At 44.4% G+C, this 27037-nt stretch overlaps 1 protein-coding gene across 3 annotated transcripts in view; it reads left to right on the top strand.

Annotated features, from left to right (window-relative positions):
* The window catches only part of NECAB2 (N-terminal EF-hand calcium binding protein 2), a 368846-nt gene that overhangs the window by 12897 nt on the left and 328912 nt on the right, over positions 1-27037 (top strand). Inside the window, exon 1 of one of the 3 annotated variants that reach the window (XM_084644589.1) lies at positions 8097-8120. The exons of 1 other annotated variant lie outside the window; for it this stretch is intronic. In XM_084644589.1, the coding sequence (XP_084500715.1) occupies positions 8112-8120 (9 nt within the window). In that variant the 5' untranslated portion in view covers positions 8097-8111. Of the gene's footprint in view, positions 1-8096; positions 8121-16288; positions 16377-27037 lie in introns of those variants that run through there. One more of the 3 variants, XM_084644588.1, reaches the window with a different exon arrangement.

Below are 27037 nucleotides of genomic sequence, written 5' to 3'. Positions count from 1 at the left end.
TCCTAGTTCATCTATACCCTGAAATCTCATTGGTATCAAGGGGGGAGGGGAGGTTGTAAGTGGACCCCATACAGCTAGTGATGAGCTGCCAAAATCTTAACAACCAGTTCCCTTCTCACCCCACGAGGGGGTCGTGGCCCACTCCTGCCCCATCCACCCCTGTCCCCTGACTGCCCCCAGAACCGGGAAGGAGGGTCTTGAGGGCCACTGTAGTGGGTGCCCACCCCACCCCTAAGAGCCAGAGGCAGCTCACCACTGCATATGGCTACTAAGTGAGTCAAAGCTTAAGGATTCTGCATGGTTTGAAGGCAGCTTGTGTGTGTGTGTTTTTTTTTTTTTTTTTTTTTTTTTTTTTTTTAAAAAAACACATTGTAAAGATGCTTGATAAGGTGTACAGGTCTTGGCATGTTCTGAAGGGGACCTTGAAGCACTCCCTGTCTACACCTAGTCCTCATGGTGTCCCTATGTGACACCTCCAAGCCAATGGCCTGGAGTTTCAGGAGTTCATTCCCAGACAGAGGTGTTACCTACTTAATTTTCTTTATGCAGTTTTCCAAGCAATTAAGTCTAATATGGGGGGGGGGGGGAGTCCAATCCCCACAAGATAGCTCTTATGTTTCCCCATTACCAGCTGGGATCTTACAAGGTGGGACAGCACCAGTTTAGGCCTAACCTCTCTACAGGATCTGTTACTGACCAGGACACCCCGTTGTGCAGCCTACTAATATGTTGAGTCTGTTTGGGCTAAGCTACATGTTAGCTCCCAGCTGGTACTGTAGAAATGCAAGAGCTACCCTGTGTGGATGGCACTCTCAACATTTATTTATTTATTTATTTATTTATATATATATAAAAATAATTCCTTGGAAAAGTACATGGAGGAAATGAAATCCTGCACCCTGGCAATAAAACCCCAGAGAATGTGTCTCCAAACCTGAACCACTAGTGACCCCTCTTCTTTCTGCCCCACTACAGGTAGCTAACTCCTGTCCTGTCAAGGTGTGACAGTTTGGGAAGCCATGTATTGGTGCTTTGGCATTTTAGGCTTGCTTAGCCATTCTGTAAGCACATCCCCAAGGTGTACGGTCAGCGAGATAATACCCTTCAGGCCAGAAACTGTTCAAGTATGGGAACCTGAAGCATGGGAAGAATAAAGCTCTGATTTTTTTTCAAAAGTGATTTAGGCTTCTAAGTGCTTAACTCCCTTTTGAAAATGAGATGTAGGCTCCTAAATTAACTAGGCAGGCCAATGCTGAGCACAGAGTCGCCTGCATACCTTTCAAAATCTGAATCCAGAATCTCTCAAGACCCAGTTTTGGGCTTTCGCTTTTTTGTGTGAAATCGGGAGAGAGTTTATAGGGTTTCATCAAAAACAGATCAAGGGATGCTTCCCTTAAGGATATCGAACATTTAGATAATTCCATTTTCGACACCTGTGAAATTCACCCAGCCATGGAGAGCCCATGCATGACCTGCACCATGTAAATCCTTCATTGCCCAGCTCGTAGAGGCCCATGTTTCAGAAGCACCGAGCACCTCCCTATGGAAAACAGGGCCATTGAGGTCTCACATACAGCATCCCAGATCACGAGGCCTGAGATGTTTCATAGAGAACTGTGAACAGTGCACAGTTTACAACTGTTGGCTGTAGTTAACAGCCAAGATGACCAAGCTGGCTCTGATGTGAAAATCTTCATAAACTACATCAAATCTCCTAGCTCTAGAACAGCAGGCCTCTTGCTTTTAACTGCAGGCACTTTGTGAGGGGGCATGTGATATGAATGAAATTTCTCAAGAGGATATTTAACCCTTTCAGCCCCAAGACACCTTAAAACAGTCTTAAGTCTTAACTGTCAGGTAGTTTGGAAAATGGGGGTTCTGCAAGTAGTCATTTTCCTCCCAGTGAATAAATGACTCAAAGTTTATCTGAATCTTCATTTAGGACACATACAACCATGATCAGAGGCATAAACTGCATTCTTCTGTTTAACAAGTGCCCCACTCCCAGAACTCAAACACAACTGAGGAGCGCACAGCTTGTACATCGATGTGGAACTATGTCTACTGCACCTTAGTACTCTAAATCCTTGTTATGATCACTTTTCTGAGATTCAAAATAATCCATGCAGGGGCTACAGAAGATCATCTAAGCCATATCAATGGCCTTGTTCTTGCCCCCTCCTGCATGGGAGGATTCACTGGGCTAATTAATTAGCTTCATACATTTACAACAATTAATTTTGTAAAAAGAAAAGGAGTACTTGTGGCACCTTAGAGACTAACCAATTTATTTGAGCATGAGCTTTCGTGAGCTACAGCTCATTTCATCGGATGCATACTGTGGAAACTGCAGAAGACATTATATACAGAGACCATGAAACAATACCTCCTCCCATCCCACTCTCCTGCTGGTAATCAATTTTGTGTTGCACATTACTCTGGTTTATGGGAGCTGCACAATAGAAAAGCATGGATTAAGGAATTACCATATTTAATTCATTATAAATGTCTACTGTCTCAGTCCTTATTTTGCTTTGACTGTTGTCTCCCACCTACCAGAGAGAATAAGAGCCCATATGCTCTTCCAAAGGACAATGTGGTAGCCACCTGCAGTTGGTATGTAGCTTCCCCCATAGACATGTTTTGTTACGTAATTATCTAGGTACAGCATGTTCAAACATTCTTTCAGTGAAATTACTAGTAATGCTACAAGTACTGTACTGTCCAAGGGTGCAGGTCTTGCATCACTTATCTGGGCTTGCACAGAAAGAGAGCCTCTCTGGGACATGTTTCTTTTGGAGGCAGTTTGGGATTCTGAAGGTCTGACTCAAACTCCCCTTAAGAGCAGGAAGTGAAGACCATATGTCATTTGAAATCTAATCTGCAGTGGGTGCAGTCAGACTTCTGTGATCTTGCCCTCCAGTAAGAAAGGTGTTGCTGTCTGAGCAAGTATCCCTGTTGGAAATCTTACTGGAAATCTAGACTACAGTAGGGGAGAGGTTAAAGTGTGTGTTACACCAGCAATGCCTTAGACTTAGCCTGTGGGAAGGGAATGTGCTCACTCACACCTGGCTCTTCTAGAGAAGAGCCTGTACTGCAAAAATATCAAGATCTATAGCTGGTTATTAGTTACTGTGGCTAAACCTTTCCCTATACCAGCTGTAATGCAGGGCAGACAACCACTGGGAACTGCTGGGGGAGGGGCTGGGCTAGCTTTTGTCCTTAGAGGCTGCAGTACAACTAGTGGGCGGCGGGTTTCTACCCTGCAGCCCAGAAAGCCAGAGGTGGGAATATACAGGCTTCAGTGGAGGTAGTCCCAGGCAGTATAAGGGCACCTGTAATCCTGTCCCCTGTTCTGGAGAAATGGAGCAGAGTTCTGAGCCTGAGAGTGGTGGGTGCCTGGTAGAAGAGGGGATGACTCTGAACCTGGATGATTGTTTGGGTGTGTCCTGAGTCCAGAGATGTCCATTGAGTGAGTGGATCTGAGCTGTGGGAGAAGATGACTAATCAGCCCAGGCATCAGTGTGTGGGGGTTGTCTGAGCTGGTGGGGCTGAGCAGGGAGCTGAACGCTTGGATCAAGAGATAGCTTACCCTGAACCAGCAATGCAGGGGGAGCTTCTCCGTAGCTTTCTTAAACAGCACTTGCTCAGGCATTCTCTCTAACAGCTGTTGCAGGAAAGAAATCCTCTGGGAATGCCCTGGAATCTCTAGGAAGTGGGTTTTAGCCCTCGAAAGCTTATGCTCCTTGTTTTTTTTCTTTAATTAAAGGTGTCCAACCAAACTTGGTAACCCTACTGTTGTTGCAATGCCACCTAGCAGCACCAAATTGTCCTTACCTCATTAGAGATGAGCCCTTTTTCTGTGCTGAAGACATGCCCCTCTGTTGAACCTTCACTTGTGTATTTATTTTTTTCTATTTCTGGTAACAGAAGGCAACACCGTGACTAGTCAAACCCACTCTGAAACAAAGATGTACTGTGCGGTAGTACAGTTCCCTCTTGTGACAACAGAATATACTGCCTGAAGAATATTTTTATAATCCTTTCCTTTTAAGGTCTCCAAACTGTCATGGAACAAATTCACTTTCTAAATGTGATACTTCCCTTACACTTTACAGGGCTCCATTTCCTGCATGGCAAGGGGCGCTGAATGAACTGCAGGTTGAGATGGGATGGGCAGGGACAACGAGAAGTGAGGGCAGAGGATGTGAAAAAGTAAAACGCAATAGGAGAGAGACAATGAGGGGAATTACTTCTACTCTTTCCCTCTAGTTATGCACCCAAGATAACATGCAACCCTGCCAGAGACGCTGCTTGAAGAGGAACCAATGATTTGTCATTAAGGGGTGGCTGCTTCTGAATTTTAGGTAGCTGTGGAATTCAGATTTTTTTCCCAATCCCAGTTACCTTCCTTTTATCACTTTCCCTTGCAATGAAAGCTACTTCCCCAATATTCCTTGGGTCAAGGTCATAGGAGCTTGATGAGGGGTAAAAGTAACTCTTCAGAATGTACTTGGATTAAGCTGCAGGGGGCCCCTCAGCCCTGTCCTAAATTCCAGCAGCAGTGCATTGTTTCAGACTTGGGATATTGCACTGAGACCTTTCAGGTCCTTGTATATGCATCTGTGATTTAACCACCCACTAGCTACATTTAAAGATTATCCTTATTTCAAAGGGTTGGTCAAGAATTCCTACTCTTTCAGTAGTACTGGTACACCATCCATCTGAGCAATTGGCTATACTGCAATTCACAGAAAATCTTGCAAACATCCTAGTCAAAGGTAGCCCGTATTCTCAGGAAGTCCCATGAAGCTTTCAAATGTCTTGGAGACCTATAGAAGAAGTCCTAATAGTTACTGTAGTGTTTTGACCTCAGGTATTCAAATCGCTTCATCCACCACTAAATGCAACCATCTTCATCTGAAATGGAACATGACTTAACAGCAATGCCACATCAAGTTAGGGACAGAAAGGAAAATTGATAATTCATCTAATTAGAATTTAGATATGCAGAAGTTGTCTCTAACCACCAACATCCCTGAGACCCCCAGTTCCTGCAGAGCTGTATGCCATGGAACATGGTCAGACTCCCAATGGAAACCTACCTGTGTTTTGGTAAATGTTTATTCAAATCTCTAACAGATTTGGTAAAACATTTTGCTCCAGTGAATTGGCACCAGCTCTACTGAAATAATCCTTTTATAAGTATTTACATGCCCTGGGCTGACATCAGATTCCTTGCTATGTGGTGAGTACCTTTATTAAAAGTAAAGGTGCAAAATTGCTCAAAGAGATTAGTCTCAATGCTGAATTGCAATTAACAGATGCATCTTAAGAGCCACATTCTAAATTGGAGAGGTGATATTTCTGCTTGACTAAATCAAGCAACTGAGATCAGTGCCTAGTTGAATAATATTTCATGTTGCTTGTTTTATAGTATTTCTCTCCATACATAATTTCAAGTTAAATATTGGGGGGGGTTGGGGGGGGAGGGAGGGATGAGTAGTGTGAGCATTGGCCTGCTAAACCCAGGGTTGAGTTCAATCCCTGAGGGGGCCATTTAGGGATCTGGGGCAAAAATTTAGGATTGGTCCTGCTTTCAGCAGGGGGTTGGACTAGATGACCTCCTGAGGTCCCTTCCAACCCTGATATTCTATGATACCTTGCTTTTCAATTTATGACCTAGCTTCTGTTTTTAGTTTAACTTTCAGAGGGAAATTGAGATTACATAGTTCTATTTACTTTTATAATGTGGGACTTTGTTTGGAAAGCTCACAGCAGGGTATTTAGTAAAACAAGGCTTAGCACTGGAGGTTATCTTAAAGAATCCAAATCTTCACACATTATTAGCGTCTACTGTAGTGTAGTGCATTGCTTGGCTCTTTCCTCCTCCTGAGAGCAAGCGGTAAGGACTCCCATGTTCCATTGCAAGCTCTGCTATTAAATTGCCAAATCACTTTAGAAGGGGGTGGGGGGAGCAGCTAGGTCTAAATTTTTAGAAGTGTCCACTCATTTTGGATGCCCAGCTTAATACACATACATGTTGGACACTCAAATTGAGGCACCATCAAATTTAGGAGAAGAATTGCAAAAATAGCTCTGGGATTTTAGGAGTACAAGTTCCACTGACTTTCAAAAGGTGCTTCCAAAAGTCGTCTCCTTATAGCTTAAGGTCTCCTTGCCTCACTGCACCCTTCTGAAACCTGAGTTGCTATCAGTCTTGGAAGGGGCCTGCGAGGCTTATGTTGGTAAAGAAGCCAGAGAGCTTTGGAGGAAAGGGACTATGTAGTCTGAAATTAATTCTTTTCCCTTTACGCTGACAGACTCCACAGGGACAAATTACAAGACATTGCCCCTGTATTTCTGACCTTTTCTTCTTGTGGTTCTTTTGAAAGTGGTGGCGGGGGGTTAAATCAAGTAGCATCCATGTTCTACAACTTGGATAAAAATGGCTTCTGAAAGCAGATATAACCCTGCCTTCCATTTCAATATCTTTAAGTAGCATGACATTGTGAGCCTGTGGAGAGCCTATTCCCTCTTCAAACATTACCAATCAAAACACCCAATTCAGTGGGAAGCTTTTTCCCCAGAAACTAGGTTCTGGTCATTGGAGAAAGAGACAGGGGTCTGAGGAATATTTATTTGGTTCATTTCTCTCACTGATTTTGTTCAGAACAGTCTGTTTAGTAGCCTTCTTAGGATAGCCGCATTGATTTCTCCTCTATCCAAAGCTTATTCTTCACCACTGTCTTACTAATGTAAGAAACCACAGGAACAGATGTTTAAGTAAGAAGCTCTCTGAAGTGATGTCATTCTAGACATAGGCCAAATGTAGAACTAGTTATGGCCCATTGAGCCAGTACCAACCCATCACAGATCAGCTCGTTGGTTTTGCACAGTCTGAGCTTTCGTTTTTGAGTTTTTTATCCCCAATCATGGCAGATTAAACCCTTCTGGATGAGAGACCCTAGAGTACCATCTTCCCCAGTGTACAGCCAAGGAGAAACAGTTTAATTTTGGAGGGCATGTGCACTTAATTTAGAATGTTACATTAGATATACCAGCCCCTCCCAGGGGTCAGTGAAGAGAGATTGGCCTTACTTCTAGTAGATGAGAAGTGTCCACTTTTCCTTGAAATGGAGTCTTGACAATAATGCCGAATGACAACCCAAGTGTTAAGTAGTTTTCCCTTTTGCCGATTTCAGAAGAAATGTCCATATATTCTGGGCTTTGGGGCAATTGCCCCTTTTCCTCTCTCCTGCCCAGTCTGGACTTGATTCAGACCCCACCCCTGGACTTCAAAGATCTGGATAAAGTAGAACCTGGAGCCAAAACACCATGTGGAGATTTGTGGGCAAACCCAGGTGTGAAGTTTTTCCAGCTCAAGCCCTCCCCAGTTTGACATCTCAACAAGAAAGTAGCTGGGTCCCAGATCCAGTGCCTATTGGAAGAGCAGGCCTGGGGACATATCCTGCCACCCACCGTATGGCAGCAGAAGGCCCCACAGGCAGTAGAACCCATGTGGTTCTGCTGTACAAGGCAGTGGTGGGCAGTATTTTGTGGAGACAGAGTTGTGGTTATGCACCCACTGAGGGCTGGGCTTCCATGCTAGTCCCTGAACGGCAAGGTTTGGGGGACTAAAGTGGTCTAAAGGAGGAGCAGGACTGGAGGATTTGTTGGCATGCAGCTCCCCCAGTCATTTACTCTGCAAACTATTGGGTAGGTAAAGGATTCCTTCCATACCCCTTCACTCCTACTCTCATTCAGCCTAGCCCCAGGAGAGTGGACCTCTCTTAGAGTAGGGTCTATGCATGGAGGCTGCCTGTTTGAAATAGCAAGGTTACCTAAAATACCCTGAACACAGTAGTGTGTGGTGGTCCTGTACTCAAGTGTCCATGCATGTGGTGGCTTTTCAAGTAAGAAATTGTTTGTTGGTTGCAGGTACCGGGACAACAGGAGAGGCTGCAGTGTCAGCAACTTTCTAGAGCTGTCATGCCTGGCTCCCATTGTTTTCTTTATTCAAAGCATTCCTATTTGGAGGAGGAGATGAAACAAATGACAAAATATTGTGCAGAACAGACACTGTAAGCATCAGTTTTCCTGCTGTTCAGATGGGGAAGGTAGGAGACTTCAGGTTGAAATGCTGGATGTGTGGAACGATAAATATTTTAATGTCAGTATTTATATGTGAATGTGGCTTCAGCTGAGGATGTGAAACAAGTGATGTGCTCCAGGTACAAATTTGTGCTACAGGGAGGAAAAAGCACCTCCACTGCTGTTTGTATAACTGGATTTGTTTCCCACTGCAAGTCTGATCCATATTTTTATTTTAAGCCAAAGAGAAGTTTTGAAACAGAACCAGCTTGACTTATTTTAGAAGTGAAATCGCTGCGATGCCCATACAAATGATGGGGGAGTGAATTGGAGTTAAGTGATGAGAGACTTGGCAAGAATGCTAAGCTTGCGTGCAGTGAAGTTTGAAGCCATTCCATGGTCGGTAATACATAGGGTGTGCTCAGAAAATGTGCATTTCACTCTGACTTTGTGGAGCAGTGGCTGTCGTTGTGCAAGGACTTAGGTGTGACTGAAGAGACCCTCCATTTTGGAAAGTGGAGTTAGGATGCAGGGGCAGAATAGACTGTTAGATGCAGTTTACAGCTGGGTGTTATGTAGCACATCTAGTATGTTAAACAAAAATTAAATCTCTCCAGGCCTTAGCACCACTATGATGACTGGGTGGCACTGGAGTGCCTGAGAGGAGTCATCCTTCAAAACTGTCCTACTTTGGTCACCATGGTCACATGGTACTATTTCCTTTTCTTGATTAGGACAAAGTAGTTTGCTAATCTGCCAATCACCCCACAAATATATCAGACACTGGCTAGTCTGAAAATAGGGTGAAAAAACACTCTGAACAAGACTCCTTAAAAGTCACAAAAGTATTACCCTGCCATAGAGTCTAACTCTATGATCTCTTCAGTCTTGCTACTGCAGTAGCACTTAAGGACCCTGAACCAGGATCAGGACCCTATTGGACTTAGCATTACACAACCAACATAAATAGTCCCTGGACCTGACCTCTCAATTGAGCATTTGGACAATATGCATCAAGGGACTATACAAAAAGGTTAGGCGGAGCTGAGGGGACAGGTAAGAACATAAGAATGGCCATAGTGGGTCAGACCAGTGGTCCATCTAGCCCAGTATCCAGTCTTCTGACAGTTGCTGATGCTTCAGAGAGAATGAACAGGACAGTTATTGAGTGATCATCCCCTGTTATCCAGTCCCAGCTTCTGGCAGTCAGAGGCTTAGGGACACCCACACCATGGGGTTGTGTCCCTGACCATCTTGGATAATAGCATTGATGGCCTATCCTCCATGAATTTATCTAATTATACTTCTGGCCTTCACAACATCTCCTGGCAGTAAGTTCCACAAGTTGACTGTGCATTGTGTGAAGTATTTCCTTTTTGTTTGTTTTAAAACTGCTGCCTATTAATGTCATTGACTGACCCCTGGTTTGTGTGTTATGTGAATGGGTAAATAACACTTCTCTATTCCCTTTCTCCACACCATTCATGATTTTATAGATGTCTATCATATCCTCCCTTAGTCATCTCTTTTTCTAAGATGAACAGTCCCAGTCTCCTTTTGATCTCCTCTGGATGCTGTTCCATACCCCAATCGTTTTTGTTGCCCTTCTCTGTAATTTTTTCTAATGCATCTTTTTTGAGATGAGGTGAGCAGAATTGCACACAGTATTCAAGGTGTGGGGTTTAGATTTTTGCTGTAGGATGGATTTACAGCTGCTTATCTAGAGTTAAGCTTGATCACCTACTTGATTGCTTTGAAGTCATTCATATCATACAACTGAAAGCTTCCTTAGGTTAGTTGTTAAAATAAAAATATTGAAAAATATTTGAGATATTAAGCCCTTGCCCATCAGGATTTTATAACAAATGCACTATTCATTAGGCCTCCTGGAAAGTGCAAGAGGATTTTGCGTAGACAGGAATGAACTGAATACTGATTTGAAACTCCAAAACTCAAGTAAATTTTCATCATTAAATTAATATGGTGTGATACACTACCATAAAATCCATCAATGTCACTTTGACTATTTTTTTTAGTGAGGAGAGGGGTAGACAAGGACCTAGTCTGAGGGCTTAATTACTATGAATTGAAGGAGTGGTTCTTGAGTTATTGGCAATACTGATGGCTTTGGTAAAGCTATTCCCTGGTCCCATCAGAGTATTACCGGAGAGTTTCTAGAACCTTCTATTTCCAGTCATTTGACTTAAATACTGGAGCATAATATGGAGTTAACAGTGATCTGAAAGTAGGAGAATAGTGAGGTAGCAAAGTTTACAGCTGCAGCAGTATTTAGGTTAGTCAAGACTAGAGAAGATTTGTGAACCTTAGAGAGACCTAAGCAAGCTATGCCAACAGACGAGTTTCCATAATGAAAACTAAGACACACTGAAAGCAAGAAAGTGAACTACTTGCACACATTGGTGGGTTCTAAAGAATGAACCACACAGGAAGGACTTAAGGATCCTTGTGGACAATTCAAAAGCGTCTACTCAATATGAACTTTTTGGCATTTGTTCTCATTTGATCACACTGATGCTTTGAAATGAACAGGAGTGAAGCAATTGCGATTTTGTAAAAATTTCTTATGTGATCATAAAAGAATAACTAGGAGAACATCAAGGACATGGTATTCACCCATTTCTCTACAATATGGGCCATGCAGAGCCCCAAAGAATTTGCGTGGCTTTGTATGTTTGAGCAAATGTAATGGAATTTTGCTGAGCAGCAGAGAAGACTCTGGCAGAATGGATGGGCCTGTTTACCTTGGGTTATTAGTACTCCTATATCTGCACTGATGCAAACCTAGTGTAGATATGCTAAACCAGAGCACTACGGGGCTTGCAGCAGTACAATTTACAGTTTCAAACCAGGGTAAACACTGGTGCCACATGTGTGGCACCAATATGCTGGTATTTGTACTGGTAGGTACAAATATCCCCATTAGAGACAGGCAGTAAGTTTGAGACTGTTCACACAATGGAATGGAAAGGCTTTTCCTCCTTTATTTTTTAAGGGACAGCAATTTATTTTCATTTGAGTGCTTATGCCAATATTTCATCTTCTGCTGGTTGAAGTTACCTGCTTTTTGTCTGAAATTGCACTGTTTGGGGTCCATCTCATCCCCTTCCACATTTGTAAGTTTCAGCAGGTCAGTCAGATCTCTTCTCTCTCCCCCCCCCACCCCCCCCACCCCCATTCCCTTTTGTAGGTTTTGACAAGTTGCAAAATGTTAGTTCTTTCCTTGGTTCAACAGCTCAGTCAGTTAATATCCCATTGCACTTTTTTTAATACCCAGAAAGCTTGACTCACTTTGGACTAGACACTCAGCTGACACCAGTAATGCAATGAAAAAAACTTTTCTTTTAAAAGTTCCTTTAGATTTTTTTTTGTTACAAGCTCAACAATAGAAGCAAAAATGATTAAGGGGAAAATAGATCTAATTTCTGAAGGCCCTTTTTTCTTTTTGTTTAGATCTCTCTAAGGGGAAGAAAATGTCAGGTTTCTTCAGGGGTTTCCTTGAATTGATGCACAGAGAACAGTAGAAAAAATATTGTTACAAGAAGGGGTCTAATGGAAAGGTTTCCAGAGCCGCTGCCGCCTCCTATAGAAAGTCCTAGAGTTGAGATTCTGGCCAGCTCAATTAGTCATCAGCCATTCTTCAAATTCTGTTTTGAGATGGTATTAAAGCTACGCGAGAGCTATTGTGTGCACAGAGCTGGAAGAGATGTGGTGGTAGAGTAGGAAAAGAGTCACATAGAAGGGGATGTCCTTAAATTGCAGATAGCTTTTGTACAAGCACCCATGACCATAACATCAGGTCTCCTGATGGACAGGTAATTGAAATGATGCATTAGTTCATAATTAGTTCATCAACCTCATAATGATGAGGTTGTACCCTCCAATTGTAGCAGTCAGTAAGGGCCCAAGTACCAAGCACTTATTGTGGGGTTCTTAGTCCCCTCCATGTTCAGTGGCCTTATTGAAAACTGAGAGCAACTGGTACCATGTTGGGTTAGATCCTAGAGAAATACCACTAGCCAGAAAATTGGTAATGGCTCATTCTGTTTCAAGAGCGTTTAAGATGCTCGAAAGCTTTTGTTCAATCCCAAGACGCTGCAGCGTAATGGAAGCCAATGAAACAGAAGATATGGCAGAGAGAATTTTTAGCATGAGAGATTTCAGAGTGGCAGCTGTGTTAGTCTATATTCGCAAAAAGAAAAGGAGTACTTGTGGCATCTTAGAGACTAACCAATTTATTTGAGCATAAGCATGAGAGAGTAACTAGTTCATTTTTCAATGAGTTCATTATTACTAATGAATAAAATGTACTATTTCAAACCAGCCAGGTAAAACTCTAAACAGGAGATGGCAAAACATTCTTTGCAGGCTGGTCCCTATGTCTATCCACATGTGGGCAGGCATGCATACCATGCGCCTGAGTCTGGAAGTTTTTCCAAGCAGTGTCCGTTGACCCACATATGCACAGTATCTTCCCTTGTGCTCCCAACCAAGGGTATAAGGGATGATGTGGGCCAATGCCACTCCAGTTCCCTCTTACCACCACATGGCCTGAGACACAACCCTGTCCTCCTTTGCTCTTCTAATCTCTCAAAGAAAGAATTATTGCATATGTTTGCTGTAAATAGTTCTATTGTAGTGTAGGAACCCCTTCCTCCACCCTGGTTGGGGGAAAACCCTCTTTATCCCAGGTCCTATGCTTCAAGAACTGTCTCCTGCCCTTGCTCCTTTTCCATCTGCAGCAAACATCAATGATTCCTCTACCATCTGGGCCAGACAGATGCTGCACTTTGCAGAGATGCACAAGTCCTTCCTCCCCAGAACCAGAAAGGCCCAAGAGCTCAGGCTGATAGAGGCTTTGAGGCCCCAATCTGATCCTGACATGGGAAACCCTCACGTACATTGGACTCAGCTGGCCAGCAGTACCCCTCTGTCTCAAGTTGCAGTGCGGGAGGTTTAGGTTGGATATTAGGAAAAACTTTTTCACGAGGAGGGTGATGAAGCACTGGACTGCGTTACCTAGGGAGGTGGTGGGATCTCCTTCCTTAGAGGTTTTTAAGGTCAGGCTTGACAAAGCCCTGGCTGGGATGGTTTAGTTGGGGTTGGTCCTGCTTTGAGGACCAACCCCAACTAAATGACCTCCTGAAGTCCCTTCCAACCGTGATATTCTATGAACACAAGCCATGGAGTGGAGCCCAAAGACTCAAGATGCAGGGCTCCCCATGAGAGTAAGAAACACTCTTGTGGGTATAAGGGCAGCTGCCTGCAGTGGACCGCCCACAAGAAATGCATTCTCTCCCCAAGCCATGCCAGGTCAGGTGAGACATTGTGTACAAATCCTGTGGAACTGGCTCTGAAGGCCCCCCAGCTGGAGGGTAAGATGAAGAAAAGGGATCTGCCGGTACCAACAGTGACCAGGGTGCAGAGGTCACTCCTATTCATGAGCACTGGTCTGGATGTACCATGATACAGCCTCAACGATACAGAGATCGGCCAGCTCCAACGGTAGAAATGGCTCCCTCTGGTGTCTCGAGAGGAACCCTGCAGACCCAGGCCACACACTTTTCTGACACAGAAGGAGGTCTTTCTCCCCTACCCACAGTCTCCACTTTTGTCAGGCCTGACAGTTTTCAGGGAGGTTCCTGCATTGGAGGATGAACCACTGCTATCGTTGCAAGAAAGACCCCTTCCCTAGCCGTCAGACAGAGGCCTCTCAGTACTGACGGTACCACCGTTTCCACTGCCACTGTCTTCCTCGGAAGAGTCAGAGGAGATAGTGTGCCCCCGCAATGTGTCTGATGTGGCACAGGAGCCCAGACAGCTGCAGCAATCCTCTCCTCCCAGCTATGGTTCCCCTACCCCCAGCGATGCCTGGTATCACTTTCCATGGCGACCACTGTGACCAATTATGATGGGTCCCAGGGGAGCCACACTGAGGTTACTTAATTAGGGCAAAGTGCAAAGAATGGGGCAGACAATCACCAAAGCTGGTGGTCATTCCAGTACTTAGATCCACCAAGCTAGCCTCAAAACAGCTTCTATAATACCTCATTGGTTACCCAGAAGCCAAAACACAGTTCTCTTAAAGCAACCCAGCCTTAGGCCTCCACCCAGACACCCAAGTGAAATATGATAATTACTGAATCTTATTCATCATATAAGAAAGTTCTACCAATCCCAAAGGATCAGACACATTACCTCTCAGGTTAATGAATACTCCAGAATTTACCCAAAGACACGCTTACAGCCAATTCTCATTAACTAAACTAAAATTTATTAAAAAAGGAAAAGAGAGAGTGAGTATTAGCAGAAAGACAAAGGGGCCAAGCTGTATCCTCACAGAGAATTTCTAAGTGGGTCTCGGGATGCATGCTAGTATGCTATAAGATAGCAAATCTTCCCGATCCCAGGGGCATAGGCTCAGGCTTCCTCGGGGCCTGGTGGGTGCTTAACCCCCCTGCTCCACCCCAGGCCCTTCCTTCACCCAACCCCTTTCCCCCAAGCCCCTGCCCCGCCTCTTCCTGCCCAGTTCCGATCCCTCCCCCAAGCGTGTCCCATCCCCACTCCTCCCCCTCCCCCCAAAGCCTCCCGCATGCCCCAAAACAGCTGATTGCGGTGGGTGGTAGGCGCTGGGAGGGAGGGGTTGATCAGCAGGGGCCACTGGCGGGCAGGAGGCTCTGAAGGGCAGGGGGGAACTGGCCCCCAGTGGGTGCTACACACTTGCTAAGTTTTTTTTTCTGTGGGTGCTCCAGCCCTGGAACGCCCACGGAGTCGGCGCCTATGCCCAGGGGTGTTACAGCTTGCTCCACACAAGTACAAGCTGCCTCCACGGGATCCTTATCAGATGCCCTGTTGCAGGACATTTGCAAAGCCACAACTTGGTGATCTGTCCACACGTTTATGGCATGCTACTCAAGTGACAGCTGGGGATGCAGCAGTAGGAACAGCCATTACAAACGGCTCTGCTACACCCTTCTCGCACTCACCTCCTCCCGGGTGACTTGCGAGCAGTCATCAATGTGTGGAGTACACATAGGGACCAGCACTTGAAGAAGAGGAGATTACTTAAACTGGAGGTTCTTTGAGATGTGTGGTCCCTATCTGGATTCCACTACCCGCCCTCCTTCTCCTCTGCTTTGGACTTGAGGAGGAACTGGAGTGGCATCAACCCACACTGCCCATTATGCCCTCGGTTGGGAGCACAAAGAAAGAAACTGCTCGTGCAGGTCAACAGACACTGCTTGGAAAAACTTCCGGACTTGGGTGCATGGAGCACATGTATGCCCATGTGCAGAATACGGATAGGAACCACATGCCTCAAAGAACCGCTAGTTACAGTAAATAACCTCCTTCCCCACTCAAGGACACGCCACACCACTTCCATGTCCAAGTTAAGCTTTCAGGATCCTAAGTAGGTATGTTCATGCCTTCTGTTCAACCCCACCTTATGATAATGGACATTTAAACATTAAACCCCGTGTTTTTGGACTGTTTTCCCAAGTCTTGTCTTAGCAGATGAGGGCAAACCAGGAAAACCCTAGACTGCCTCGATGATGATTAGATACAGCTGAGCCTTATTAGACTCAATCTTAAAGAAGCAGTCTGCCTTTTCAGGCTCTGGGGTCTGCTCAGTTTGTCCTACTGCCTGGATCCAGACCCTGTTGCACAGATCATTGGTTCTAGAAAGTTCCATGGTCAGTAAACCCCAGGAGCTGACAAAGGAGGAAAGCCAAATATACATGTTGAAGTCTAGTGAAGAGAGATTTCTCTGTTTTTTAATTAACAGCTGTGACCATCTTATCTTTAAGAGCACAACATGTTGACATAGTTATAGGGTGGCTAAAGCTCTTAAGAGTAACACAAACATTCAGAAATAGCTACTGCAGTGGAGGAGGGATTAAAGGTGACTGTCTGGTAGGTGTTTTTTAAAGTTCAAGCCGCTTGCTTGTGTTTTTGTGTTTTTTTTTGTCTACTCTATAGCTGAATTGAGGATCTCCATAGAGAAAGTGCTGTCTCTGAGCTATGGCCATTGTGCAGGTTGCTATGGAAACAGTGGATTTTTGTAGGCCAGGTTCTTGCCACTTCCAATTGAATCGTACAGGGCATTTAGAAACCAGATGGGCAGGCACAATATAAAACCCATGCATCGAACTTCTCAAACTATCTGCATTTTAGGCGAGGACCCAGGACTAGAATAACTTCATCCTATTCACATGCTGGAAGGTGTTTCAATTGGGTTGACAGCTGTACATTTTATCCTTCTGGTACGTACTCCATTTCTGTTGGAACTGGACCTGGCCATTGTTGTGTTTTGGCACCATGTACTGTTTTGTTTGTTTGCATGAATATAGAAGGGGGGAGGGATAGCTCAGTGGTTTGAGCATTAGCCTGGTAAACCGAGGGTTGTGAGCTCAATCCTGGAGAGGGCCATTTAGGGATCTGGGGGGAAAAAATGGGGATTGGCCCTGCTTTGAGCAGGGGTTGGACTAGATGATCTTCTGTGAGGTCCCTTCCAACCCTGATATTCTATGATACTGTATGCATCAGCTCTAACTTGTAAGATAAAGACAGAGAAACCAAGGAAGAAGAGACTTCACTGATGTGCTCAAGATGGAAAACTGCATTACAACTGTACAGAATTCCTCCTCTCACCCCACAAGAACTAATATACAAGTTCTGTTGACTTGAACGCTGTTAAAGCACCATTTGGTGGCTCCGAATAGTGTTACGGCTGGGACATTTATTGCTGCAAGGAGGTAAACCCAGGAGAAAGATGCTGTCCACAACAATCACTCAGATAAGTCTACTTGTAGTATAGGAGTCAGCAACTAGATGTCCCTGCATGCCATGTAGAGTTGCAGACGGGATTCAGAAGTCTAGTCCAGAATTTAACGGGTGGTAGCACAAGGTAGCTCAGCATGAACACGGACTAAATTGGCCAAGTTTCAAATCTGTTTGTCTAGACCAGACTTGAAATGTTTTAGGACCTGTTAATTAATGCCTGGTAACTAGGGCAGGCTGGAAACCAGAATTCCATTTTGCAAAATCTTGTGAGGTTTTGACATTTGTTTGCCTTCTGAAGAGGAATGAAACCAAGACCCTTCCTTTTTTTTTTTTTTTTTTTTTTTTTTTTTTTAGTTTAAAAAAAAAAATTAGAAAGAGAGAGGCCCAGCCCAAAGTAACCAATAGTCCAGTGGTTAGAGCACATCCCTGGATGTGAGAGGCTCAACTTCAAATCCCAGCTCCGCCTGATAGACTCGGGAGAGGCTGAGAGACACACACAGACTCTTTTCAGAGTAACAGCTGTGTTAGTCTGTATTCGCAAAAAGAAAAGGAGTACTTGTGGCACCTTAGAGACTAACCAATTTATTTGAGCATAAGCTTTCGTGAGCTACAGCTCACTTCATCAGATGCATATCGTGGAAACTGCAGCAGACTTTATATATACACAGAGAATATGAAACAATACCTCCTCCCACCCCACTGTCCAGCTGGTAATAGCTTATCTAAAGTGATCATCAGGTGGGCCATTTCCAGCACAAATCCAGGTTTTCTCACCTGGAAATGGCCCACCTGATGATCACTTTAGATAAGCTATTACCAGCTGGACAGTGGGGTGGGAGGAGGTATTGTTTCATATTCTCTGTGTATATATAAAGTCTGCTGCAGTTTCCACGATATGCATCTGATGAAGTGAGCTGTAGCTCACGAAAGCTTATGCTCAAATAAAGTGGTTAGTCTCTAAGGTGCCACAAGTACTCCTTTTCATTTTACACACAGCCTCTGTAGCCCAGTGCTTAAGGCACTCACCTGGGGTATAGGAGACCTGCATTCAAATCCCTGCTCTGAATTTGGCAGAACATGGACTTAACCTGGGACTACCACCTCCCCAGTGAGTGTCCTCTCAGTGGGTATTGGCTATTCTGAGGTGGGTCTCCCTCCCCTCCCCCACTCCATTCCCCTTCATTTTGACCAGAAATTCCACTCTGAACCCTAGAAATCTTTTTGGTGAAAGTTTTATCAAACTGATAAACTGTTTGTTGGTTCTGATGAAGAACTCCTGATTAGCTGTAATGCTGACTACCATCACACCTTTAAGTCTTAGTTAGACCAGGCCTGTGTGACCGACTCACTCCTGGGAGGGGTAGAATGGATATTTTAAAACAATCTTCATAATGATATTGGTCAGATCCTCAGCTGGCATAGCTCAATTTAAATAGTAAATAGAACTATGACGTTTTACGGAGGCTGAAGATCTGGTCTGTAAAGAGTAATGTTGTGGTTCATACTAGATAACTTTCTTGAGATGAAAGAAATTAACAAGTGTCTAAAGTATGCAGGCTTCATAGGGCCAGGCTCCCATGGGAAGCCAATGAGAGCTCTGCTTCATTTAAAGCCCTGCTAAATTTGGCTCACAGAAAGGATGAGTATGAAGTCCTCATGAGAGATCAGTGACCCACCAGCATTCTGCATCTGAACTGAAACAAGATGGCAGCTGGCCCAGCAGCAAGCCAGGAGTCTCCTCTTCGTACATGGAACGGTACCATACTCCCATGACAGGACAACTCTGTTTTGCACACTGTAGTATCCAGAGCCATAAAAGCCAAAGTGCAGTTCCGCTCAAATTAGTGTCAAGTTCGCTGTAAGTCTATTAATTTAGTTACTCTGGATTTACATCAGTAACTGAGCAGAATGTGGCCTATTGTTTGTCCAATATTTCCTGGTTTGCAGTGTGTCTCAGCAGCCCAGCATAATGTAACTATGTACGTTGCTTTGATACTAACTGGATAAAGAACCAATCATTTAATGTACTGTTTCTCATCGTCAAATTGACATATGCTCAACACTCGACTGTTGTCTGAGTGCCAGTTTCACAAGGACTACAGAAACTGGTCTACTTTTGGCTTTAGCTTTTCCTGTCTGAGCTGCTATTCTCAGGGGAAGTTATGCACACAATCTGCTCTGCTCATCTTTGTATTCCACATTGAACTCTGAGTCCTGTGTTCTTTTAATTGTGCTTTTTTTTAATTTGCTGCTACCATCGTGCATAAGCTTCTCTGTTAACTCTCAGTAACTTCAAAAACAAGACAGTCAGCTTTCAAATTGTAATGGTGCTAGAATTCTATCCAGTTTGATTTCAACAATTCTATACACGCGGGAGGCGGGTGAACTACAGGCTCGGGGAGGCTAGCCCCTGGCCCAGCCGGCCCCTTCTGCCCGAGGCCCCACCCTGCATGGCTGCCAGCCTCCCTTCCCCAGCTCTGGAGCTCTAGACAGGTGGGTGGGCAATGCCCCCTAGCCCCAGAGCACAGGTCAGCCCCCTTTAGCCCAGTTACATTATAGTCACACTCATTAGCATATTTCCATAAAACACATGGAGTACAACCTCATAGGTGGCAAATACAGCTGTATTTTAAAATGGATTTACATTGAGGAAGCCATGCATGTGCTTATAAAGTGAAATCCTTGTGCCTATTGGTAATGACACCCACTCTGGATTGGTGGAAGGCAGTACTGACAGGCCCTCTAATGAAGATTTATTTGGATGGGTTGAGTTAGTCAGATTTTACTAATTTCTGCTATTGATGCCTCTATGAGGGCAGTGAGTATTTAAAAGCAAAATTCTAAGGGACAAATTAATTTGCTCAGTTCTGCACCAATAAGGAGCATTATAAATTATACTGTTTAATGTAATCTTCATTATATACAAGACCCCATTCTGTCCTCAGAGTTGAGAAGATGAATATCATGTGCTGCTTTAGTATAGTACGTTTATGGTAAAAGTCATGAGGTCTGTTCCTTTTGCTCCTTTCAGAATTCTAGTGCAAACCTACAAAAATACTAGCCATTCTGAGTTGACCTGTAGAGCGTGGATAGCACTCTGTCCCTGAAACTGTAGGGCACAACAGCCTGGCTCTGTTTATATCTCTCCTTATAGAATAAAGGATGCAGACAGGCACTGGGGCTAATTTAGCATTAATTTCCAGCTATTTACCTCAGTATCTGAAGCATGAAGAGAGATTTAGCCGTGTGACTTCCATAAGAGTCAGTGAGTCGCATGACTAGACCAGTGCATGATGCTTATGCTTGTAGGAGTGAGAGAGCGATCTGTCTTACAGATTTAGGCAAGTAACAAACCTTTGTCTTCCTGACTACTCTGCTGGGAGCAGCTTTGTGACTTCACTGAGCACATTAACCATCTGCACTAACAAAACCCCCAACACCTAACACAACTGACTTATTCAAGTCCTCAAACTCTAGTTTACAAGTGTTGCATTCTTATCTCATGAATTCCAAAGTAGTAGCAGTATAAAAACCTCAATTGTCACAATTAAATAGGAGCAAGAATCCTTCACTTTGATTTAGAAGCTGACAATTTGAGGCCCTGGCTAAAGTTTGAGACCAGAGTAGAAAATGATGAGAGAGAGTTTTACATTTGATCACAGTAGAATTACAAACCCAATACTACATCTTCAATCACTGAGAATTCAAGTTAAAATTAGCTTGGTTTTCAAAGGTGCTGAACACCTGCGTTTCCCTTTGAAGTCCATGGGTTTTGTGGGTGCTCAGCACTTCTGAAAGTGAGGTTTTGGAAGCCTAACTTCCAGCACCAATTTCAGAGTGCTGGTCATGCTGACATATTACATTCTCCAGTTGGGGTAGTAAGAGCTCTCTGCTGTAGCTGACGCTGGGAGGTTTAGTCCCCAAAACAACCTTATCCTCCATCGCATTAAGGCTTTTTTGTGCTGTTTTGGCAAGTTGTAAAGTAGGTTGAACAATTCTGTGCATGGGATAGTCTCAGAGAGCCTCCCCAGTCAGTTCACAGCTGGCACACGGTCTTATGCCCATCCTGCTCCCAGCAGGGGTGGATTGAGGTGTGGCTGGAGTATAGCGCACATTTGCTGTTCACTTCTTTTCAAGGATGTTCCAAGGCAGTGGTACGCTGAAGCCCGTGAGCCACAAGTGTCTCTTTAGTGTGTCTCCTTCAGCTCTTTGTAGCACAGGATATTAAAACACTGTGACTTAATTATTAACCAATCAGGATGCTTTTACTATGTCATTAACCAATTAAGTTATCAGCTGGCATTGCATTATTAACTTATTTGCTGTGAGACTACGATACTCTTACTATAGTAAATGAAACAATGACTTCACAGTACTGTGGCTCTTCTGGGTAATGTTGAGCGCTAATTTGGGGTCTGCGTATTCCTGCTCTGAGGCCTGTCTATGCTGCGATTCTAGGTGTGATGGGAGCACAGGAAGACACACCTATGCTAGCTCCGCTAAAAAAGAGCGGTGTTGACATGGTAGCACAGGCTTCAGTGTGGGCTGTGTAAGCATGCCTGGGGCCCAAGGTAGCCTGCATTGAAGCCGGTGCTGAAGCACCAGCTCTGTTGTTCTGAGCTGTGCTAGCATGGGTCAATGTAGCATCGGTGCACGTCTACTTGAGCTGCGATCGCACGTTGGACTGATGTGTAGACATGCCTGAGGTTAACACAGAAACAGGACAGGCCCCTGCACGGCCCCAAGTGCAAAAGGTAACTTAAAGCTAAACCCACCAGCCTCTCCACCAAGTGCAGAAGCAGAGTAATTAAGAATCATGCTCCTGGAGTCTGTCAGCAGCAACAGGGATACAAATAGAAAAGGAGGACTTGTGGCACCTTAGAGACGAACCAATTTATTTGAGCATGAGCTTTCGTGAGCTACAGCTCACTTCGTGTACAGCTCACGAAAGCTTATGCTCAAATAAATTGGTTCGTCTCTAAGGTGCCACAAGTCCTCCTTTTCTTTTTGCGGATACAGACTAACACGGCTGCTACTCTGAAACCAGGGATACAAATGCACACTGTGAAGTGATGGATGCAACTCGGGAAATCCCCTTCTCTAGTTAAGGGCAAAGACTCCAGATTTGGATGAGCGGCTGCGTGGCAGTTTGGAAGTCCCACAAGATTCTGACCCTGATGGAATCTGGGCAAACAGCCTCTCGTCTTATTTTGGCATCTCTGCTTCAAGCCCTTGACTGAGGCAGGAAGTTGGTGTTTGGGGAAATTAAGCATACGGCTGGAAATAGGGCAAGGCACACAAGCTGTGATATTCCTTTGGGCAGGAATGTTTGTTTCAGCCATATCCTCTACTCCAGGAGTTCTCATCCTTTTTCTTTCTGAGCCCCCCTCCCCCAACATGTGTTTAAAAACTCCATGGCCCACCTGTGCCACAACAACTGGTTTTCTGCATATAAAACCCAGGGCCGGCATTAGGGTGTAGCAAGCAGGACAGTTGCCCTGGGCTCCACACCACAGGGGCCCCCTAGAAGCTAAGTTGCTCAGGCTTCAGCCCCATGTGATGGGGCTTCGGCTTTCTGCCCTGGGCCCCAGCAAGTCTAATACTGGCCCTGCTTGGCAGACCCCCCGAAACCTGCTTGCGGCACTGCAGGGGGCCCTGAACCCCTGGTTGAGAACCACTGCTCTACTGCAAGCTGATCAAGGCACCCATCCCCTTGGAGTCTGCCCACTGAAGCTTTGTACATTAAAATTTATTAGGCTTCCCCTGGTGTACAAAATTCTAGCTCTCCCTCCCTTCATCCCCGCCCCCCCCCCAAACAATGCTGTCAGTTGGATAACTCGCCTCTGCTACACCTCTAAACAAAACACCCATTCATTAATGCAAATCCTAACTAAAGTAACTAGCATTTGCTCTTTCTAAGAGTATCCCGAAAACCTCATTTATCAGTTTTAAATGCATCATTGATTCCTAGCCATTGGGGATCCCCTACAGAAATCAACTGCCTGCCATTATTTAGACTGTATGCATACTAGCAAAAATTTGAGCTCCCTGAAACAGTTTGTCACAGGTGTCCCAAGAGGGTAGATTATATTCATTTGGCACTTGCGCCAGCAATCCATAAGCATGAATATAAAGAGTTCTTTGTCACATGTAATTTTCATGTTAAACCCTTCCTAGAGGCAGTTCACTTAGTGTCTGGTGTAATGCAATTCAGTCATAGACTCTAAGAGGAGTTTTTCCTTCCAATACCGTACAGTCTTCATGGACAGATTATTGTTCGGACAGACAAGTCTAATAAGTGAGTAATAATATGTGATCTCAGTAGTTTGAGCCAAATTCTGCTGTTATGCCAAAGTAAATCCAAAGTAATTCAGTGACTTTATTGGATTTAATCTGGTTTGACTGAAAGCAGGTTCTAGCCTTTTATGTGTAATGGAGGCCACGGTCCTCCTTACCCAGTGCAAACAGTCAGGCACTTATTAGACTTGTCTGTCTGAACAATAATCTGTCCATGAAGACTGTATGGTATTGGAAGGAAAAACTCTTCTTAGAGTCTATGACTGAATTGCATTGCACCAGACACTAAGTGGACCGCCAGGGGCTGAATGCCACAACTTGCCATTCAGTGGCCAAGATTTCAGAGTTTAAGCCTGAAGTCTAGGCCACTGAATGGCAAGTTGTGGCATTCAGCCCCGGCGCATATTGGGGGCAATGCAAAGCCATCCTCTTGTAAAGAAGGCAGTGCAAGCGTGGCCCTGTTTCTTGCCTTCCCTTAAGTCAGGTGTACCCCCCAGCTGTGCAGTGTGGGAGCAATCCCTGCAGTGACTGCTGTTGTCAGTGATACTTATTCAATGTGCTTTGCACATTCACTTGCAGAATGTCAGCTCAGTCTAGCTCCCCTCATTTTGCCTAGTAGGGTTTGTACGAAGAGGTTTGAGACCCTGTAAGTCTGGGGCCCTCACTTTGTTGAGGACTTATCTTAACAGAGTAAAACATCCACAGCTCCTAGTTCTTGCCAGCACTGAGTTCCCCTAGGGAGGCAGCATCTGTCCAGTGGGTACAGGACTATGGAAGAACAGGTCAGTCGGTAAGCAGAGGGAATGCTGGTAGAAGAGACCTCTGGAAATCCATGCAGGCGTCAAGCTTGTGTTTACTGAGCCTCGTCAGATCTCTTGGCAAATGAGGATCATATTATCCATGTCCTCATTTAATATAGCTATAGAACTTGCCATTCATGTTTTTATTTTGTGAGCAGCATGACAATAATACACACAATTAGACTGTATAATACTCCCACATGGCAAAAACTAAGCTGTTTATTACAGTTTTGCAAAAACACTAAATGCTTTGAGTGTTTGCCTTGAATTTTTCTCCTGTGGAAAACAAAGGCCAACACTCCCCACTTTGCATACTGTCGCTAGAAAACTCTTCTCTCCCCAAAATTATTTGGCTCATGTTGGGAGCAAAAAGCTGCTTTCACCAGCAGAGGTTGGCAAAGTTTCACTCGAGGGAGGGAACTTGGTGTGGTTCCTGGCATGATGGGGCCCTGAGCCTTAATGAGGCTCCTGGGTACTAACATAGGGATCAAACTGGCAAATTCTAAGTTTCTGTGCACAAATTTGTAGCAAAAAGAGTTTGTCAGAAAAACCTGAGCCCATATAATGATTGCTCCAACAGCAGTGCTGCTGTGCCCTGTTTAAACAGGTGCTCATGTTCCCCCCCAGAGGGGGGGGACACGATTTTCATGCACAAGGCCAGAGTCTATATTGTTCTGGTGAAAATTCAGAATAATTCCACTGGAGCCACTGGATTTACACTGGCAGAATTTGGCCCCCTTGTAAAGATTTTTTTTTATTGGCAAGTTTTAAAATACCCCTAGCAACCATAGCTGCGGATCCAGAGAAGAAGAGCTCTGGGGTAGGTCTGTATTTGGGGTGGGGAGGTGAGGGTGGTTGTTTCTTTCTTTAACCATTCCATAACACTTGTCTGGATGGAGCACAGCTAGCTACGAGTTAAATCTGCTTCCCGACCAAACACATCCCAATTCTAACACTTGCCCACTCACCACATCTTCCCTGCTTGTGCTTTTTCAGCCCAACTCCTTCAACAATCCAGCACCTCCTGAAGTCCTTGGTATGGCAAGCCAGCTTGGTGGTGGTATGGGGATGGACTCCCTAGCATGCATAGAACAAGCTCTTTTGTATTTCTACTTTCACCCTATTTTAAAACTTACTATGCAGGTAGGAGATTGATACTATATCAGCCTCTTAAACAGGAGGCAATTACTGAAGAAGATGGCAGCTGACTACAGACAGGATTCCACAGTTTGTGGTGCAGCTTTATCTTTTGTTTATCATGGACCACACTTTATCTGGAGCTTTCAGCAGTACACAGAGAGAGATCTAGTGCAAGTAAATAGTTGCATAAGCTACCATTTAACCTTATTTTCATAGATGCTCAAAGAGCACATGAACTACAGACTAAAAGAGGTCGGGCTTTCTGGATGAAAAGTTCTACATAACTGACAGTCAACATTGCTAATTTTTACCTGGTTTCGTTTTACAACCCAGTGCCTATAGCAAGTAGTGCTGCCCTCTTTCCATGCTGCCTGCTGCATCTGTTGAGAATGGATCAGACCTCCAGAATGCACTGTTTTGCTTGCCGGTTTTAGGGGGAGCAAGGGGGAAACTTTTCTGACTTTCCCTATTTTAGGTGAATTCTTATTTCATCAAGTTATCCACCTCTCTCAAACTTGTATGTCCCAGTGCAAACTCCTTGCCCGAGTCTATTTGTGAATGAAGAGGACATAAATTCCCTTTTTTATAACCTTCAGGAGTCTGCTAAATTGAAACTGAGCATAATTGTTGTAATCTCCTACCTTGTCATCCAGGACAAACGATGTCCTGTTTTACTCAGTTGTCTTCACTCAGGGGTTTGAATGGTCTTTGCCCTTGGTTTATATTTAGCTCTCCAATCAAAATAAAACCCCACTCCACCTAGGGAAACAAGAGTCCAAGTCAAATACTTTCTTCATCCAGTATCTAGATCACGGGTTCTCTAAAAGATGTGTGCAAACCTTCTTCCTTTGGTGCAGTGGAGTGAAGGGGATTTTCTGTTCACTCTTTACTGAAAGGTCCAGGACTGGGTTCTGAAAAAGACATTAAGTGCTCAGTTGGAGCCTTGAGGCCTTTATGCTTCCAAATCCATGGCACTTGCTTCATTCATAGATTCCAGGGCCAGAAGGGATTTTGATCATTTAATCTGACCTCCTTCCTGTACAACACAGGCCAGAGAACCTTCCCAAAGGGATTCTGAGAGCAGATCTCTTAGAGAAATATCCAATCTTGATTTAGAAATGGCCAGTGATGGACACCCCACCACAAACCTTGGTAGATTGTTCCAAAGGTTGGTTAACTCTCTCACTGTTAAAAATGTGCACCTTATTCCAGTCTGAATTTGTCTGGCTTCAACTTCCAGCCCTCCCTACTATATCTCTGCCCTCTGGGATTCCCAAACTAAGAACCCCAAATAAGTATCTCCATGGTTTCTGCTCTACCCTTCTGGCTCCCTCTCTGGCTTCTTCCAATGTTCTTACTGGAGAGCATGTGTGCAGCTCCTATTACTTCCCAGCCCAACCTTGTATTGAAGACAGGCAGCCATATATGTGTATTTTGCTCTCTTCCCAGCATACCTTGCCTTGGAGCCTGCAAGACCCATCAGCTCTGGGAGCTACAAATTCCAGCATTCTTCTGATCTGGGCTCAAACTTGGAACAGTAGCACTAGACCTCAAGCATGCCTTAAAAGGCCAGCACATCCTGTTACTGGGGTTACAATCTAATTACTCAATGGCTAGGATTAGTATTAATCTCTGTATTGCCCCAAATCTTAAATTTGGGACGCTATCAATTTTTTAAAAAGATGAACTATATTAGTGTCTTACAGGAGAGCCCGTTAAAAGCTAATTAGATTCTATCATAAATATAAAGGGAAGGGTAACTACCTTTCTGTATACAGTGCTATAAAATCCCTCCTGGACAGAGGCAAAACCTTTTCAACTGTAAAGGGTTAAGAAGCTAAGGTAACCTATCTGGCACCTGACCCAAATGGCCAATGAGAGGACAAGATACTTTCAAATCTGGA

This window comes from Lepidochelys olivacea (assembly GCF_965140295.1).
Source record: "Lepidochelys olivacea isolate rLepOli2 genome assembly, chromosome: 12".
Lineage (NCBI taxonomy): Eukaryota > Metazoa > Chordata > Testudines > Cheloniidae > Lepidochelys > Lepidochelys olivacea.
The sequence above is the reverse complement of the archived record's forward strand: the minus strand, read 5'-3'. Positions and strand labels throughout refer to the sequence as shown.